General features: G+C 51.0%; 1 protein-coding gene across 1 annotated transcript in view; it reads right to left on the reverse strand.

The window, feature by feature from the left end:
- The window catches only part of SLIT3 (slit guidance ligand 3), a 611,722-nt gene that overhangs the window by 66,852 nt on the left and 530,692 nt on the right, over positions 1-14,178 (reverse strand). Inside the window, exons 19-21 of the mRNA XM_022595144.2 lie at positions 11,824-11,987; positions 10,617-10,749; positions 2,000-2,068 (exon numbers count right to left, since the gene is read on the reverse strand). Of these exons, the coding sequence (XP_022450852.2) occupies positions 2,000-2,068; positions 10,617-10,749; positions 11,824-11,987 (366 nt within the window). The remainder of the gene's footprint in view (positions 1-1,999; positions 2,069-10,616; positions 10,750-11,823; positions 11,988-14,178) is intronic.

Here is a 14,178-nt window from a genome sequence, read left to right on the forward strand (position 1 = left end):
TGCAACCAGAGGGGGTCATTCCCAACTTTCACACATGCATGCATGCCTGCTATCCATCCATCCACCCATCCGTCTGCCCGTCTGCCCACCCATCCATGCATCCATTCAGCCATCCACCCATCCACCTGTCCATATGTCCGTCCACCCATCTGCCCGCTCATCTATCCATCTGCCCGTCTGCCCATTCATCTGCCCATCTGTCCATCTGTCCATCTACCCATCCATTTGTCCATCCACTTATCTTCCCATCCATCCATCCATCCATCCATCCATCCATCCATCCATCCATCCATCCAACCATCCATCCATCCAACCATCTGTCCATCCGCCCATCCATCTGTCCATCCACTTATCCTCCCATCCATCCATCCACCCATCTGTCCATCTGTCCGTCCATGCATCTGTCCATCCACCCATCTGCCCATTCATTCATCTACCCACTCATCCATCCATCCACTGGTCTGTCTGTCCATATACCTATCTGCCTATCTGCCCATCCATCCATTCCTCCACCGCCCCCCACCTTCCCATCCATCCATCCATCCATCCATCCACCCCCTCCACCCACCTTCCCATCCATCCATCTGCCCATCCATCCACCCATCCGCCCATCTGTCTATTCACCCATCTACCCATTCATCTATATATACATCCATCTGTCCACCCATCCATCTGTCTGCCCATCCATCCACCCATCCACTCATCCTCCCCATATGTCCATCAGCCCATCCATCTATCTGTCCATCCACCCATCTATCATCCATCCATCCATCCGTCCATCTGCCACCCAGCTGTCCATCCATCCATCTATCCACCCATCCATCTATTCACCTATCCACCCATTAGTCCAAATGTTCATTTTTTTACTGAAGATTTATTCAATCAGTCATTCCACCAATTGTCGTTCATTCATTCATCTATTTATTCAGCTATTCAAACATTCAGTGGTGTCTATCCATCAATTTGATTCTACCAGCAAAACATAACACATAAGGTAACAATTTCCCCTTGTTGTAGTGCTTTTCCCCCCTGATCAATTCTTCTCCTCATAGCCCCTCCACCGTCCCTCTCTTCCAGCATTCATTTATTCCATCTTATCAGATTCTCTCTTGGGGGAATGAGGTTGGTGGGAGTGTGGTCCTTTGCCAACTGCAAGCTCCAGCTTCTCCCCGAGGATAAGTATCCAGGGCAGTGGTTTTCAGCATCAGCGGTACATTAGCATCATCTGGGGAGCTTTAGTTCTCTGAGGCCTAGGTTTCATGCCCAGATATTCCGATTTAATTGGTGTAAGGCAGGCTTGAGCATCAGTATTTAAAAGAAACCCCAAACTACTGTGATACATAATCAGCTGAGGTTGAGGGCCATTGCTCCGGGACTCCCTGCCCCCTAAGCAGATGGGGCACCTTTCAACAGCACTTGCCCAAGGATCCTGGGTGCCCTCTTGGCAAGGCAGTGAGGGACAATGCTCAAGGGCTCCCCAGCTTCCTGGGCCCCGCCTGTGCCCAGCAGCCCTGCTCCTCAGTCAGAGGTTTTCCTGGGTTTTGGCCGACTTGGAGCCAGGAGCGGCTCCCACCTGAAAGAACCTCAATTTGAACCAGCTGCTTAGAACATTTTCTGAGTAACTAAAGAAGGAGGAAGAAGAAATGCCAAATTTATGCTTTTGGCAAACCTAAGTGCAGCCACAGCTTGCAAGAAACTGAGGGATCTCGGGAATTTAATTGGGAGACCGGAAGGTCAGAGGCTCCAAGCCAAGGAGGAAGGTGCCACAGGTGGCCAATGAGGCCAGGATCTGGGTACTTCTGCATGAAGTCCTCACTGGGTGAGACCTGGCACATCCGGCCAGCCCATCCTTCCCAGCTGCCTCTTGCCGCTCCACCCAGGGGGAAAAGTGCAGGAATGCCCCAAAGCCCGCAGCGCCGCCCTTCCCACCCTCTGCATCCGTTTCCTGCGCCCCCTAAGGACAGAAAATGAAATATCCCACCAACGCTGGGCTCCTTACATGAGCGTCAGGTGTCGGAGGGTGGGCAGCTCCTTGGGCACGGCTGTCAAGTGGTTTCCTTCCAGGTACCTGAAAGAGAGGTGCAGAGTCACGTTGGGCAAAGAGACAATGCGCACACTGCCATTACCTCAAGATGCCTCTCCCGACTTCCCAGGCTGGACTGGGTCCCTGTTTTGCTCTCTCATGGCTCTTTTTTCCCCCACTTCAAAGCATATACTACATTTGTCGTCTAATATTTATTTGTGTGATTGTTCAATTAATGACACTTTTCCCCACTGCGCTGCTAAGGTCCATGATGGCGGGGCTCTTGCCTAAAATTGCCCAGGGTTGGAGCCCCCTAAGACTGTGTACAGAGTGGCACACAGTAGGTGTTCAATAAATTATTTGTTGAATCAAGCACCCACTTTGTATCTGGCCTGCACAATACCCTTACACGGCAGGGATTCACAGTTGAGAAAACAGAAGTTCAGAGATGTTAAAACGCTTGCCCAAGGTCACACAGCGAGTGGTTCAGTTAGGACTTGAACCCAGGTCTCTCTGACTGCAGTTTTATCACAGTTCCAAATGGCCTCTATGTAGCTACCGGAGTGTGTGGAGAGCTGAGCCATTAAGAACCCTAAATCCGTGTTGAGTATCTCTGATATGCATCCGGAAACTGAGGAGACAGGGCATGTTCCTGGAGCCCTGTGCTACAGTCCCCAGCAGGAGGACCACGTGCAGAACGGGATGGGGTTCAGAATGAGGCCGCACCAACAGAAGGAGACCCCTCCTGAATGGGCAAAGGCTGAGCCTAGACCTGCCTGGACTGCGGGCTTCTGTGCCAACCTGCTCATCAGACACCCGAGCGTGGTTGAAGATAGAGAAGGAAGTCGTGTTTTGATGATGAATTACAAACGTTATGACTACCCTAAAGAGGAGACACGGGCTGATTCATTTATCCCCACCCTTGCTGTAGACCCCTTTCCCTAGGCTTCCTGTTGCTCTCAGGACAAAATAGCAAAATCTTTAAGGTGGCTTATAAGGTCTGCTCTCATCTCCTGGGTGAGTCTCCTTTGATATAAAGCTCGCATAGCTTCCTCTCCCATAACAGTCAACATCCAGCTATTGCTGCTCGTTGGTGCCGTGCCTGCCTCAGCCTCCATGAAGGCAGACCCTAGGTCTACCTTTTTCTAGCTCAGGGCTTCTTAAACTGTAATGTACATATGAATCACCTGGGATCTTGCTAAAAAGCAGATTCTGATCCAGTAGGTCTGCCATCAGGTTGGAGAGTCTGCATTCTTGATAGGCTCTTGGGAGATGGTGGAGCTCATTCATGGTCTACAGGCCACATTTTGAGTAATGAGGTGCTAGCACACTGCCTGGCATCCAGTAGACCCAGCACAAAATGACTGAATGGGATGAAATGGGTTAAAATATGATATAGGTAAGTGTGTCACAACGACCAAACCGGGCTTAGCTTTAGGGACAACTTGTCCTTACCTTACCTTAAAGGTAAGGCATTGGGCATTACCTTAAATTAAGGCCAAGTGACTTTATTCCCTTGGCTGGCCCTGAGGGATCCTCGTGGCACAGAACATTGGGCGGGACCCCACACGGCCTCTGCTTGCCATGGCATGTTGGATTAATGTCCCTTTGGTCCTCAATCTTTGTTGTATATCTATTGCTCTAAGAACTATGCTAGTCGCTGGGGGAGATACAAAGATGAACCAGACTCCATTTCTGCCTTCAGGGAGCTTGATCATCTGACTTAAAATTCAGCCGCGCACATGCGTTTAGATTATGCCCTCAGGCAGAGGAGCTAAGAGGAATGTAGTCACTGATGTAGTCATTTATTCAGGCAGAAATATTTATTGGGCAACTGCGATGTGCCAGGTACCGTATATGCTGGTGAATAAGATAGGGGTGGTGCCTACTTTCTGGCATTTAAAAATCTAATGTGTGGGAAGGAAGGAGGGAGAAGGGAAGGAGAGACTGAGAGAGAGAGAGAGAGAGGGAGAGGGAGGGAGAGAGAAGGGACACACACATAAAGTAATATAAGTTACAAATTGCAATGTGTGCTTTGAAGGAAAGGAACAAGGTGTAGTGATAGACAATGCCCAAAGCTTCCTGCAGAAAGATGCAGCCAAGGAGGAGATGCAACATAGGAGACTGCCGCCTGGGGAGGGCCCTGAACTTGAAGGAAAGGCTGGGGAGGCCGAAGTCTCGTGGGTGAAGGGAGGACAGCGGGAGGTGGGGCAGATCACACTGTGGTCAGTTCATTCACCTGTCCGAATGGCTATTGTCAGAAAGGCAAGAAACGACAAGTGTCAGCAAGGATGTGGAGAAAAGGTAGCCCTCGTGCACTGCTGGAAGGTAAAATGGTGCAGTCACTATGGAAAACAGTATGAAGTTGCCTCAAAAAACGAAAAATTGAACTACCATACATCCAGTAATTCCACTTCTGGGAATTTATCTAAAGAAAACGAACACACTAATTTGAAAAGATACATGTCCACCCCGGGCTTCCCTGGTAGCGCAGTGGTTAAGAATCCGCCTGCTAATGCAGGGGACACAGGTTTGAGCTGTGGTCCAGGAAGATCCCATGTGCCGCGGAGCAACTAAGCCCGTGTGCCACAACTACTGAGCCTGTGCTCTAGAGCCCGCGAGCCACAGCTACTGAGCCCACGTGCCACAACTACTGAAGCCCATGCGCCTAGAGCCCGTGCTCTGCAACAAGAGGAGCCACCGCAATGAGAAGCACGCGCACCGCAAAGAGTAGCCCTTGCTCGCTGCAACTAGAGAAAGCCTGCGCACAGCAACGAAGACCCAACACAGCCCAAAATAAATAAAATACATAAATTTATTTAAAAAAGATACATGTACCCCAATGTTCATAGAAGTCTTCTTTACAACAGCCAAGCCATAGAAGCAACCTAAGTGTCCATCAGTAGATGAATGGATAAGGAAGATGTGGTATATATACAATGGAATACTACTCAACCATAAAAAGAATGAAATTCTGCCATTTGCAGCAACGTGGATGGACCTAGAAGGTATTATGTAAGTAAAATAAGTCAGACAGAGAAAGCCAAATACGGTATGATTTCACTTAAATGTGGAATCTAAAAACCAAAATAAAGCAGAAACAGACTCCCAGATACAGAGAACTGGTGGTTGCCAGAGAGGAGGGGGCCAGGGGACGGATGAAATAGGTGAAGGGGATTAGGAGATACCCATTTCCAGCTATAAAATAAGTCACGGGGAGGAAATGTACATCATAAGGAATATAGTCAATAGCACTGTATATGATGATGGATGGTAACTGGTCTTATTGGGGTGATTTCGTAATGTATAAAAACATTCAATCACTATGTACCTGAAACAAATACAATATTATATGTTAATTATAACTCAATTTTAACCCCCCCCAGACTCCCTAAAAAACAAAGGGCAAGGAGAGGCCATGACCGCAGACAGGTGCAGGGGCCGGCGTTTTGGAGAGCTTCCTGAATGCCTCTTGCCCAGCATCACCTGCAGGACATTTACATTTTGTGTGGACACTGGCCCTGCCCCTCATCAGATGATGGCGGGTGGAGGGGCAGGCATCTGAGGGGAGGCTGCAGGCATGGTGGGATTCTGAGGTCTATGCAGGCTGAAGGAGGGGAGACAAGCCGTGCTGGGCCGCCACCTGGTCACCTGCAGGAAGTGCTTTGTGGATGCGTGGCATGGAGGGAAGCTGGGAGGCAGAAGCTGGATGAATGAGCAGGGCTGCTGGGGAGGCGCTGGTCCAGAAAGCACCTCTGCTAGAGGGAGACTAATTAACCCCAGAGGAGGGAGCAGCCTGAAGGAGTCTGGCCTCAGCCTGGCAGCGCTCTCTCACCCTCTTCCGCTTCTCATTCTCTGACTCTCTCTCGTTTTTTTTTGCTACAATTACTTAGCAAACTTGAGGCATCTAAGCTGAAACCCAGAACAAAACACCGAAACCCCAAGTCTCCTTGCTGGGGTCTTTTTAGAAGACCCTGTGGCAAGTACATCGGAGGGTGGGTTTATGGCTTGGGCTTGCTGTGTGGCTTGAGGTATGTTACTCAACCTCACAGACAGCACAATGACAAGGACAATAACAAAACCAAGACAAAATTCACCGGCATTAGCTGAGGTGTACATGCCAGTGCTTTGGGAGAAAGACTCTGGTCTGTTATCTCCTTTAATCCTCTGGCGTTGGGGGGTGTATTTTGCTGGGTATATTTGTCCATTTTGTTGGCAAGAACACTGAGGCACAGAGAGGTTTAAACAGTGAGCTCAGGAGCTGGGATCTAAACGCACATCTGTTGGACTCCAGAGCCCGAGAAGTCAGCCCTCACTAGAATGTAAGCTGCACGAAGCTGGGTGTTTTGCCAGTTTTGTTTCCTGCTGTATCCCAGAGCATAGTATGCTCAGCTTATGGTAGGGCCTCAAATATTTGTTGAATGAATGAATGAATGTGGTGAAAGGCTGTTCACAGGACCTTGGATTAAAAAGACAAAAACCTGCAGTGGTGTCAAGGAGTGCCCTTGGCCTGGCCTAGCTCCATCTGCAGGGCAGGCCGTGCTCCACAAATGCATGCACTTGCAAAACAGTTGAATAAATGCACAAATGACCACTGGGATTCAGGGATGCTGACAGCATACTCATCTGACACAGGGAGGTTCAGGACCCTGGAGGATGGGCAACATGACACAGATGATTCTGGAGCCTACCATGCCAGGCGCCCTGGGCTCTAGCCTGGCTCTGGTTAGGACTATGCTGATTATATCGGCCTCTCTCCCTGCTTAAAATCCTTCCCTGTCTTCCACTGCTTGTTGGAGAAGGGCTACCCAACTCATGCTCAAACCCTGCAAAGCCTTCTGTGGTCTGTCCTGTACCAGTCAGGATTCTCCAGAGAAACAGACCAACAGGAAATACGAATACATTACATATACACATATATTAATACATACACAGGGGGAGGGGAAGGGGGAGGGGGAGAGAGAATTTATTCTAAGGAAGGTCAGGCAGGCAGACTTGAAACTCAAGCAGGACTTTTATGTTACAGTCAGGAGGCAGAATTCCCTCTTTTAAAGGAAACCTCAGTTTTTTGTTCTTAAGGTCTTCAACGGATTTTTTGAGGCCCACCTCCACATTAGAAAGGGTGATCTCCTTTATTTCAAAAGCCAACTGACTGTAGATGTTGATGCATCTACAAAGTAACTTCACGGCAACGTCTAGCTCACGTTTGCCCAAACCACTGGGCACCACAGCGTGGCTGAGCTGACACACGAAATTGACCCTTGCAGTCCCTGGCTGCCTCTCTGGTTCACCTTACAGCAAACTCTGCCTTGACCTCTGGTTCCACCTCCAGTGACCTTACCCCTCCTCGAACGCCCCACGTTCCGCTTGGTACGGGGGCAGGTCTCTGCACCCTCTGGTTCCTCTTCTCCCTCCCTGTCTAGTCACCTCACATAGATGCTCAGGCCTCTGCTTCAGCATCGCTTCCCTGATACCATCCCCCGCACCCCCTGGGGACATCCTTTACGTGAATTTGTGATGATGGGGCAGAACCATATCTGTTTTGCTCACTAGAGCATCCTTGTACACTAGCGGGCAACAGTAGATGCTCAGGAAACATCGTCTGTGTGATGAAGACCCCAGAACTCCCCAGGTGCTGTTGCATCTGGCACTGTGGAGCCAAGTGGGAGCTGCGAGGGAGCTGTTTTAAGTGCAGAATGTCCCTGGCGACCTGGCATCGAGGCTCAGAAGATGCGGAATCAAAAGGTTTCACTTCAGAAATGCAGACGCGGCTGTGTGAGAAAGCGCTCTTTGTAGGAAGCCCTTCACGAACACTCTGAACTCCAACGTTGCCTCTAGCCTGCAGCCCAGGCCCCGGAGGGACCCTTTCAGAAGACTGCACTCTTGCCCTGCCAGCCTTAGAACTACTAGAGCATTTCCAGCAGGTCAACCTTTGCGTTGATCTGCATTTAAATGCTCTGTTTCAGCCCCAGCGCAAGCACACGAGGACACGGCTGCCTTGCATGAAAATCCACACGGAGCGTTGAATGGATTGTTCCCCATTTCTGTTTCGAGCTTTGTGGTGCTGACGAGGGCCGCACAAAGAATTCTTCGACCTACTGAATGGTGAATGAGGCGGAGGGCAGCCACCTTCCAGGAGCCCCAACTCCAAGCCAGGAGTCCGACTGGGGGCCTGGGGTGATGCACGGGCGACTCTGGAGTCAGGCAGCTGAGCCTCATATTCAGGCTCCACTAGCTAATAGCTGTGTGACCTTGGGCAAATTAGTTACCCTCTCTGAGCTTCTGTTTCCTCATCTGTAAAATGAGGTTGATAATAATCACCACCTTGAAGTGATTATGAAGATTAGATGGGACTTTCTGTGGAAAGACTTGGAGCGGTGCCTGTCTCTAATACCTTTGAATTATTCAATACAGTTTGAATATATATATATATATATATATACGTATGTATATACTTAACCTCTCTGAGCTTGCATTTCATCTGTTTACATGCACAGATACATTCATACATATACATACACACACATGCACACATACATCTCCCCACCCCTTCTCAGTGAATTAAACTTAATTTTGTTTTGTAAGTTGGCAGCTCTGCCCGAGATAACTAATGAAGCCAAGGGAGCTGGAAAGCCAGTGTTGGAAACCCTGAATCTGGACTCAGCCAGTGTCCCTGAACAAACGACCTCCAAGCCCCAGTTTTCTGGGCCTGCCAGCTTTCACTTTCTCTGGCGTCTCTTTTCTTGCCTCCCTCTGCCCTCCCCAGATACTCCCTCTCCCCTCCAGGAGATGGTTTGGGAACAGGAGTGAGGGCTGCCCTCCTTGGCGAGCTCTGGAACCCACGTCTGGCACAGGGAAGCACCATCATTTCCAAAGCAGGAAATCAGGTCTCCTCCCAAAGCCCTGAAGTTTACCTTATAATTACGGCCAATTATCTTTGTCATTTCAATCTGTGTTTCGTGAGCTTTGGGGAAAAGCGTCCGAGGGCCTGTTTTCATGGCATTTTCTTCTCTTTGGCACGTGACACTTGGCACTCAATTAGCCCAGGAAGGAGGCATGTACCTGGGTCATTTCCAGCAGTCCCCACCCCAAGCCCAGCCCAGCCGGGAAAGGGCGTGGAGCTCACCACACTGCTGCTCGTGCACATCTCTGAGGGCACGGCCCCAGCCCAAACCCAGGGCTGACACAGACATTTTAGTGACTATCCCGACTTTTCCTTCTTTCACTTGGGCTGGCAGCCCTTGTTACAGCCTCGCTGAGTGTCAGGAGACGCCAGGAGCTGTAACACACACCCAGGAACCTCTCAGCCATTCTAGGCCAGAGCGTGGTCAGCTTCCACCCCACGAGGCACTGGCAGAGCCAGAGGGCGCGTGCTAAGCTGGCCCAGAGGAGGGGGTGTGCCTGGGGTCCGGGCAGAGAGGGCCAGAGTGAGAGGTGGGTGGTGGCGTGCCCCGGCCGGGCCCTCTGGGTTTCGGCCAGCCCCTCTCCTGGCTCTGCCCGCTCCCAGCACAGGGCCTCCGCTCGGGCAGTCTCCCTCCCTTCCCATCATCCACTCCTTGCCCTTCAGATTCCAGCTCCACCCCCGCCGCCCTCCCCAGAGCAGCTTTCTCTAATCTTCACATCGAAGTCAAATCTCCCTACTTTCGGATGTCATAGCAACCTTGATTCCTCTTCTTTGTAGCGTCTTTCACGGCTGTCATGTCACATGTGCCTCTGAGATGACCGAGTGAATGTCAACCTCCCCCACTAAACCGTGAGCCCACGCGTGGAGGGGTCATGCCTGTTTTGTGTACCGCTGTCTCTCCAGTGTTAGCAGCGTGCCTGACGCAAGTGGCACCCAACAAATATGTGTTGAGTGAATGAATGGGAGACTGAACGTGGCTTGCATGCCTGTGCCAGTGCGTGGTGCTTACCCGGCCGCAGCTGCACAGCTCCTGGGACATTCTCGAGAGGCCTCCCTGCCTGTGGGACTCTTTGAGCTTCCCCGGGGGCAGAAATAACGTTTTATCCACAATAGTAAGAGCCCTTCATGAAGAGAAGGGCCTCTCTTTCATTTAACTGGGAGCTTCCGGGGCAGGAGGAACCCCTGAGGAGTTAGTGTCAGGAGCCTGGCCTATGGAATAAGAAGGCTCCTGGGTGAAGAGTGAGCAGAACCCAGAATTAAGATCTCATCTGTAAAATGGGTGTTTTTAAGGTAGAACAGGATCCTATTTGTAGAAGCGCTTGCTAAGCCATAGTGCCTGGGGGCCCATGTTTTGACGATTATCCTGTGCTGTTTCTGGTGTCAGACTGAGGGACTATGTGGGAATCTAAAAGGCACGGCGCAGAGCAGGGGACTGGGGGTGATAGAGAAAACGAGACAACAGCCCTCCCACTTGTATTCTAGATACTCGTCACCTGCCAGGCAGAGGCTTGGGGAGGGGAGCTTCCTGCCCCTGTGTGCAAGCTGCTGCCTGCTGCCTGCCCCCTGCTGAGGCTCTGACACCACCTTGCTGGGACCCATTCAGGTAGGGCATCCCCAGGCGGTCTTGCTTGCAGGGGTGAAGTGTGACAGATGCCCGTAGTGGCGGGAGTACGGGGTGTCGGTACTTACAGCTCCGTCACGTCCTTGGGGATGCCTTTGGGGAGGGTGCGGAGCCCCTTGTTGCTGCATCGCACCACCGTCTCCATGCAGGTGCACTGCTCGGGGCAGCGCGGCCCCAGCCGGCAGCTGCTTTCATCATTGCCTGTGGAGAGCCGGGGAGTGAGCATGGCGCAGGGCTGCGAGGCCCATTCCCTGACCCAGCTGCCTGCAGGAAAGGGAAGCCCTCCGCTCCGAGCCACAACTGGGAATGAGGAGCTTGCTGGTCTTATCCGTGATTGGAAGGGAAAGAAGATGCACCTGGGCTGGGGAATAGGGCTGCCCATCTTCTACCACATTTAACATAAAACAAAGACGCTAAAAACTTCATTAACCAGGTGTTAGATATGGAAGAGGTTACTGTTAACCAGATCTGGATAAGCCAAATCGACTGAAGGAGAGGTCAGGGTAGGGGCAGGGCCCTATCTACTCCCCTCCTTCTCCTCCCTCTCTCCACACCTTCCACTATACAATCCCTCTGGCGTGGTCAATGTGTCCCCAGCCCCCATTACACCTTAACCTCAGTTAATCTACAAACCAGTTCATCCGTCTCTAGATAACCTAAAGTTGACCAAGTAAAGATTGTGCTGGCTTGAATTTATGCAAACAAATATGCCCTCTGGAATCCTGACACTCAAAGCCTTGAATCTTCAGGTATTCGTACTGCCTAGCCAGGAATTTCCCAGAAGCTCATCTTGAAGTCTGTTTCTCATGAGCACATACTCTCAGCCTCATGATGATGCAGGCAGGAAAACTTCGGCCCAGGGCTCCCATGTACAGTTGTGTAGGTAGCGTACTGCACAAGGGTGCCCCACCATCTAATGGGCGCCAACCTCACTGTGGATACGGCAGATTAAGATATTTGGTACAACAGTGTCTTCACAGATGGCTGTAAAGTACCTCGTTTTAACAAAAGCAGTATATTATGACAGATTTCTGACTGATGGAGGTCAAATGTCTGTAGAAAGAGGCACCTGTTCTTAATTTGCACGACAGAGCCATGTGGGCTAGAAGCAGGCCTGCAGAGCCCTCCAGAGCTCGGGCTGCATGCTGAGGGCAGAGGAGAATCAGATCTCGGGGGGTCCTGACCTGCAGTTACCGCCTGCCTGCACCTCTTTTCTCTTGTAGCGTCCTTGTCTTCCCAGGTGTTGCTCCCCTGCCCCGCCCCCAGCCTTCTTACCTTCACAGGTGAAGTCCTGGATGGCCACGTCCTGGATGGGAATCTCCTTGAGGAAGAAGGGCTTCTGGCACCGGGGGTTCCCACTTACGATTCGCCTCTTCCTCAACCACTTGCCGAGCCAGGCCAGGTGGCAGTTGCAGTTGAAGGGGTTGGACAGGAGGTTTCTGGGAGGAGAGAAGGGCCCTCTCTGAATGGTTAGCCTCTACCCTTATCCCGTGGGAGCTGGTCCTGGGATCCAGGTCTGCAAGCCTAGGGCCTGGCTCTCCAGGCAGGTCTGCTTCCGGTTCAGGGGAAGGAGAAAGGACGAAGGAGGTAGAAGGTCTGGGAAGAGGAAGGCAGGCTCTCTTCTAAAACCCGGAGGCAGTCTTTGCAAGGGTCTCATTCCAGACCTCCGCGGATGGATACAGTCGCCATCCGTGCTCTCCTTTGTTTGATGAGCTACAGCTGTGTGAACTGCCTCAATTCCGCCGCAGAGACTTTCTTACACTTAGCGCCTTCACGTGTGCTGCTCCTCCCGCCGGGGATGAATTTCTCTACGGTGTGCCTGGGTGGCCCCTCCTCTTCCTTCAGCCCTCAGCTTAAATGACCCCTCCTTAAAGAAGCCCCTCATCTCAAGGGAAATGAAAAGTTCTGCCCGGTCCCGTTCTCCCCTGTCATTTCCTCCACAGTATCCATCCGAGCTGGGAACCCCTCCCTCCTTGGACTCCCAATTCCCGGAGGGGAGGGACCAGGTCTGTCTGTCCTGCTCTGTGTCTCCAGGAGCTAGCAGGACATCGGCATAGGCACTTTATACGAATCTGTCAGATGCAGTGATGGGACAGATGGAGGGATGAGGGCAGCTATCACTTTCTGAGGGTTTTCTAGAGGACAGGAACTGGGCTGAGCGCTTTATAATCCATTTTCTCATTCAGACTTGTCACAGCAACCCTAGGAACGAGGGGACAGTATTCTCATCTCACAAATGAGTAATGTAAAACTTAGGGAGGTTACAGAAGAGGGCTGGAGAGCCCTTGAGGGGCTGCGGTTTGACATGGCAATTAAGGTCTCGGGAGTCAGTCCTTCCTGGGGTTGATTCTGGCTCCGACACTCAGTAGCTGTGAGAAGGTGGGCAAGTTCCTTTCCCTGTCGGAGCTGGTTCCCTTCATGCTTTGTGACGCTAGCCCTCTTGGCATCTTTCGTGTCTTTGGATTCCCAGTGCAGAGGCATCCAGGAGGGGTGAGAAGTGGGCTGAGATCAACCAACCCACCCATGCTAGTTCTAACTCACTGTCCTCTATCTTCATGTCACTCATTCATTCAACTCATCCACTTATTCAACCATTATATAATGGGCTTAGTGCCAGGCTCAGGTGTAGGCACTGAGGATACAGGCGTGAACAAAACAGTCATATATCCCCATACTTCATCCTTCTGGAACGTATGCTCCAGCTGATGGGAGGCAGACAACATGTAATTAACAACAAAAAGTATAGTATGTTAGGAAATGGTCAGTGCTATGGAAAAAATTAGAAGAGCAAGGCTGGAAGAACTGGGGGTGATAGCAGAGGGGTGGAATGGGGCTGAGGCAACTGACGTTTGAGCAAATAATAGGAGGGCAGGGAGCCAGGGGGAGGGCTTTCCGGGTAGTGGGAACAGCCAGTGCAAAGTCCTAAGGTGGAAGTGGGCCTGGGGCGTGCACAGAGCAATGAGGTCAGCGGGGCTGGGATGCAAGGAGGTTCTGAGGGGCTAGACGGCATGGGGCCTTTAGGACGTTCTGTAACTTTGGCTTTTATCGCCAGTGGGGTGGCTGTATGGGAGCAGGACCACGGGCAGCAACAGGAGATGCAGCAATGGCCTTTCTCTTCCGTCTTCCCAAGGGTCTTTGGAGAAGAGAAGGGAAGGAAAAATGAACCACCAACTAAGGGTGACAGAGCCCCATAGAAATCCTATGAGAAACCGTAAAAGCCAACATGTGCTGAGTGCTTTTTATATCTCAGGCCCCTGCTGTGCATTTTACCAATATTAACAAATTCAGTCCTCATAATAATCCTACGAGGTGGATTATGAGAAGGGACAATTAAAGCACAGAGAGATGAAGTAACTCTTCCAAGGCACACAGCTAACAGGAGGTAAAGCCAGGATATGGACCCAGAAAATCTGGCTCTAGAGCCCAAAGCTTTCACCATTATTCTAAACAGCCTCCCTTACCAATACAGTGAATATTGTGGGCAGAGATATTCGTCCAGAAAGCTAGATTCTAACTGGTTCTGATACACGTTTAAGCAGTCAGTGACATCAATTTAAAACCCCCGTCACGTCACGTCACTGGCCTGCTTAAAACCTTCTGTGGCTTCCTGATGTGTTTTGGATAAAGACC

The sequence above is a fragment of the Delphinapterus leucas genome, chromosome 3 (assembly GCF_059928025.1).
Source record: "Delphinapterus leucas isolate spDelLeu-1000000601 "Yukka" chromosome 3, BTC_Dleu_Yukka2, whole genome shotgun sequence".
NCBI classification, from domain to species: domain Eukaryota; kingdom Metazoa; phylum Chordata; class Mammalia; order Artiodactyla; family Monodontidae; genus Delphinapterus; species Delphinapterus leucas.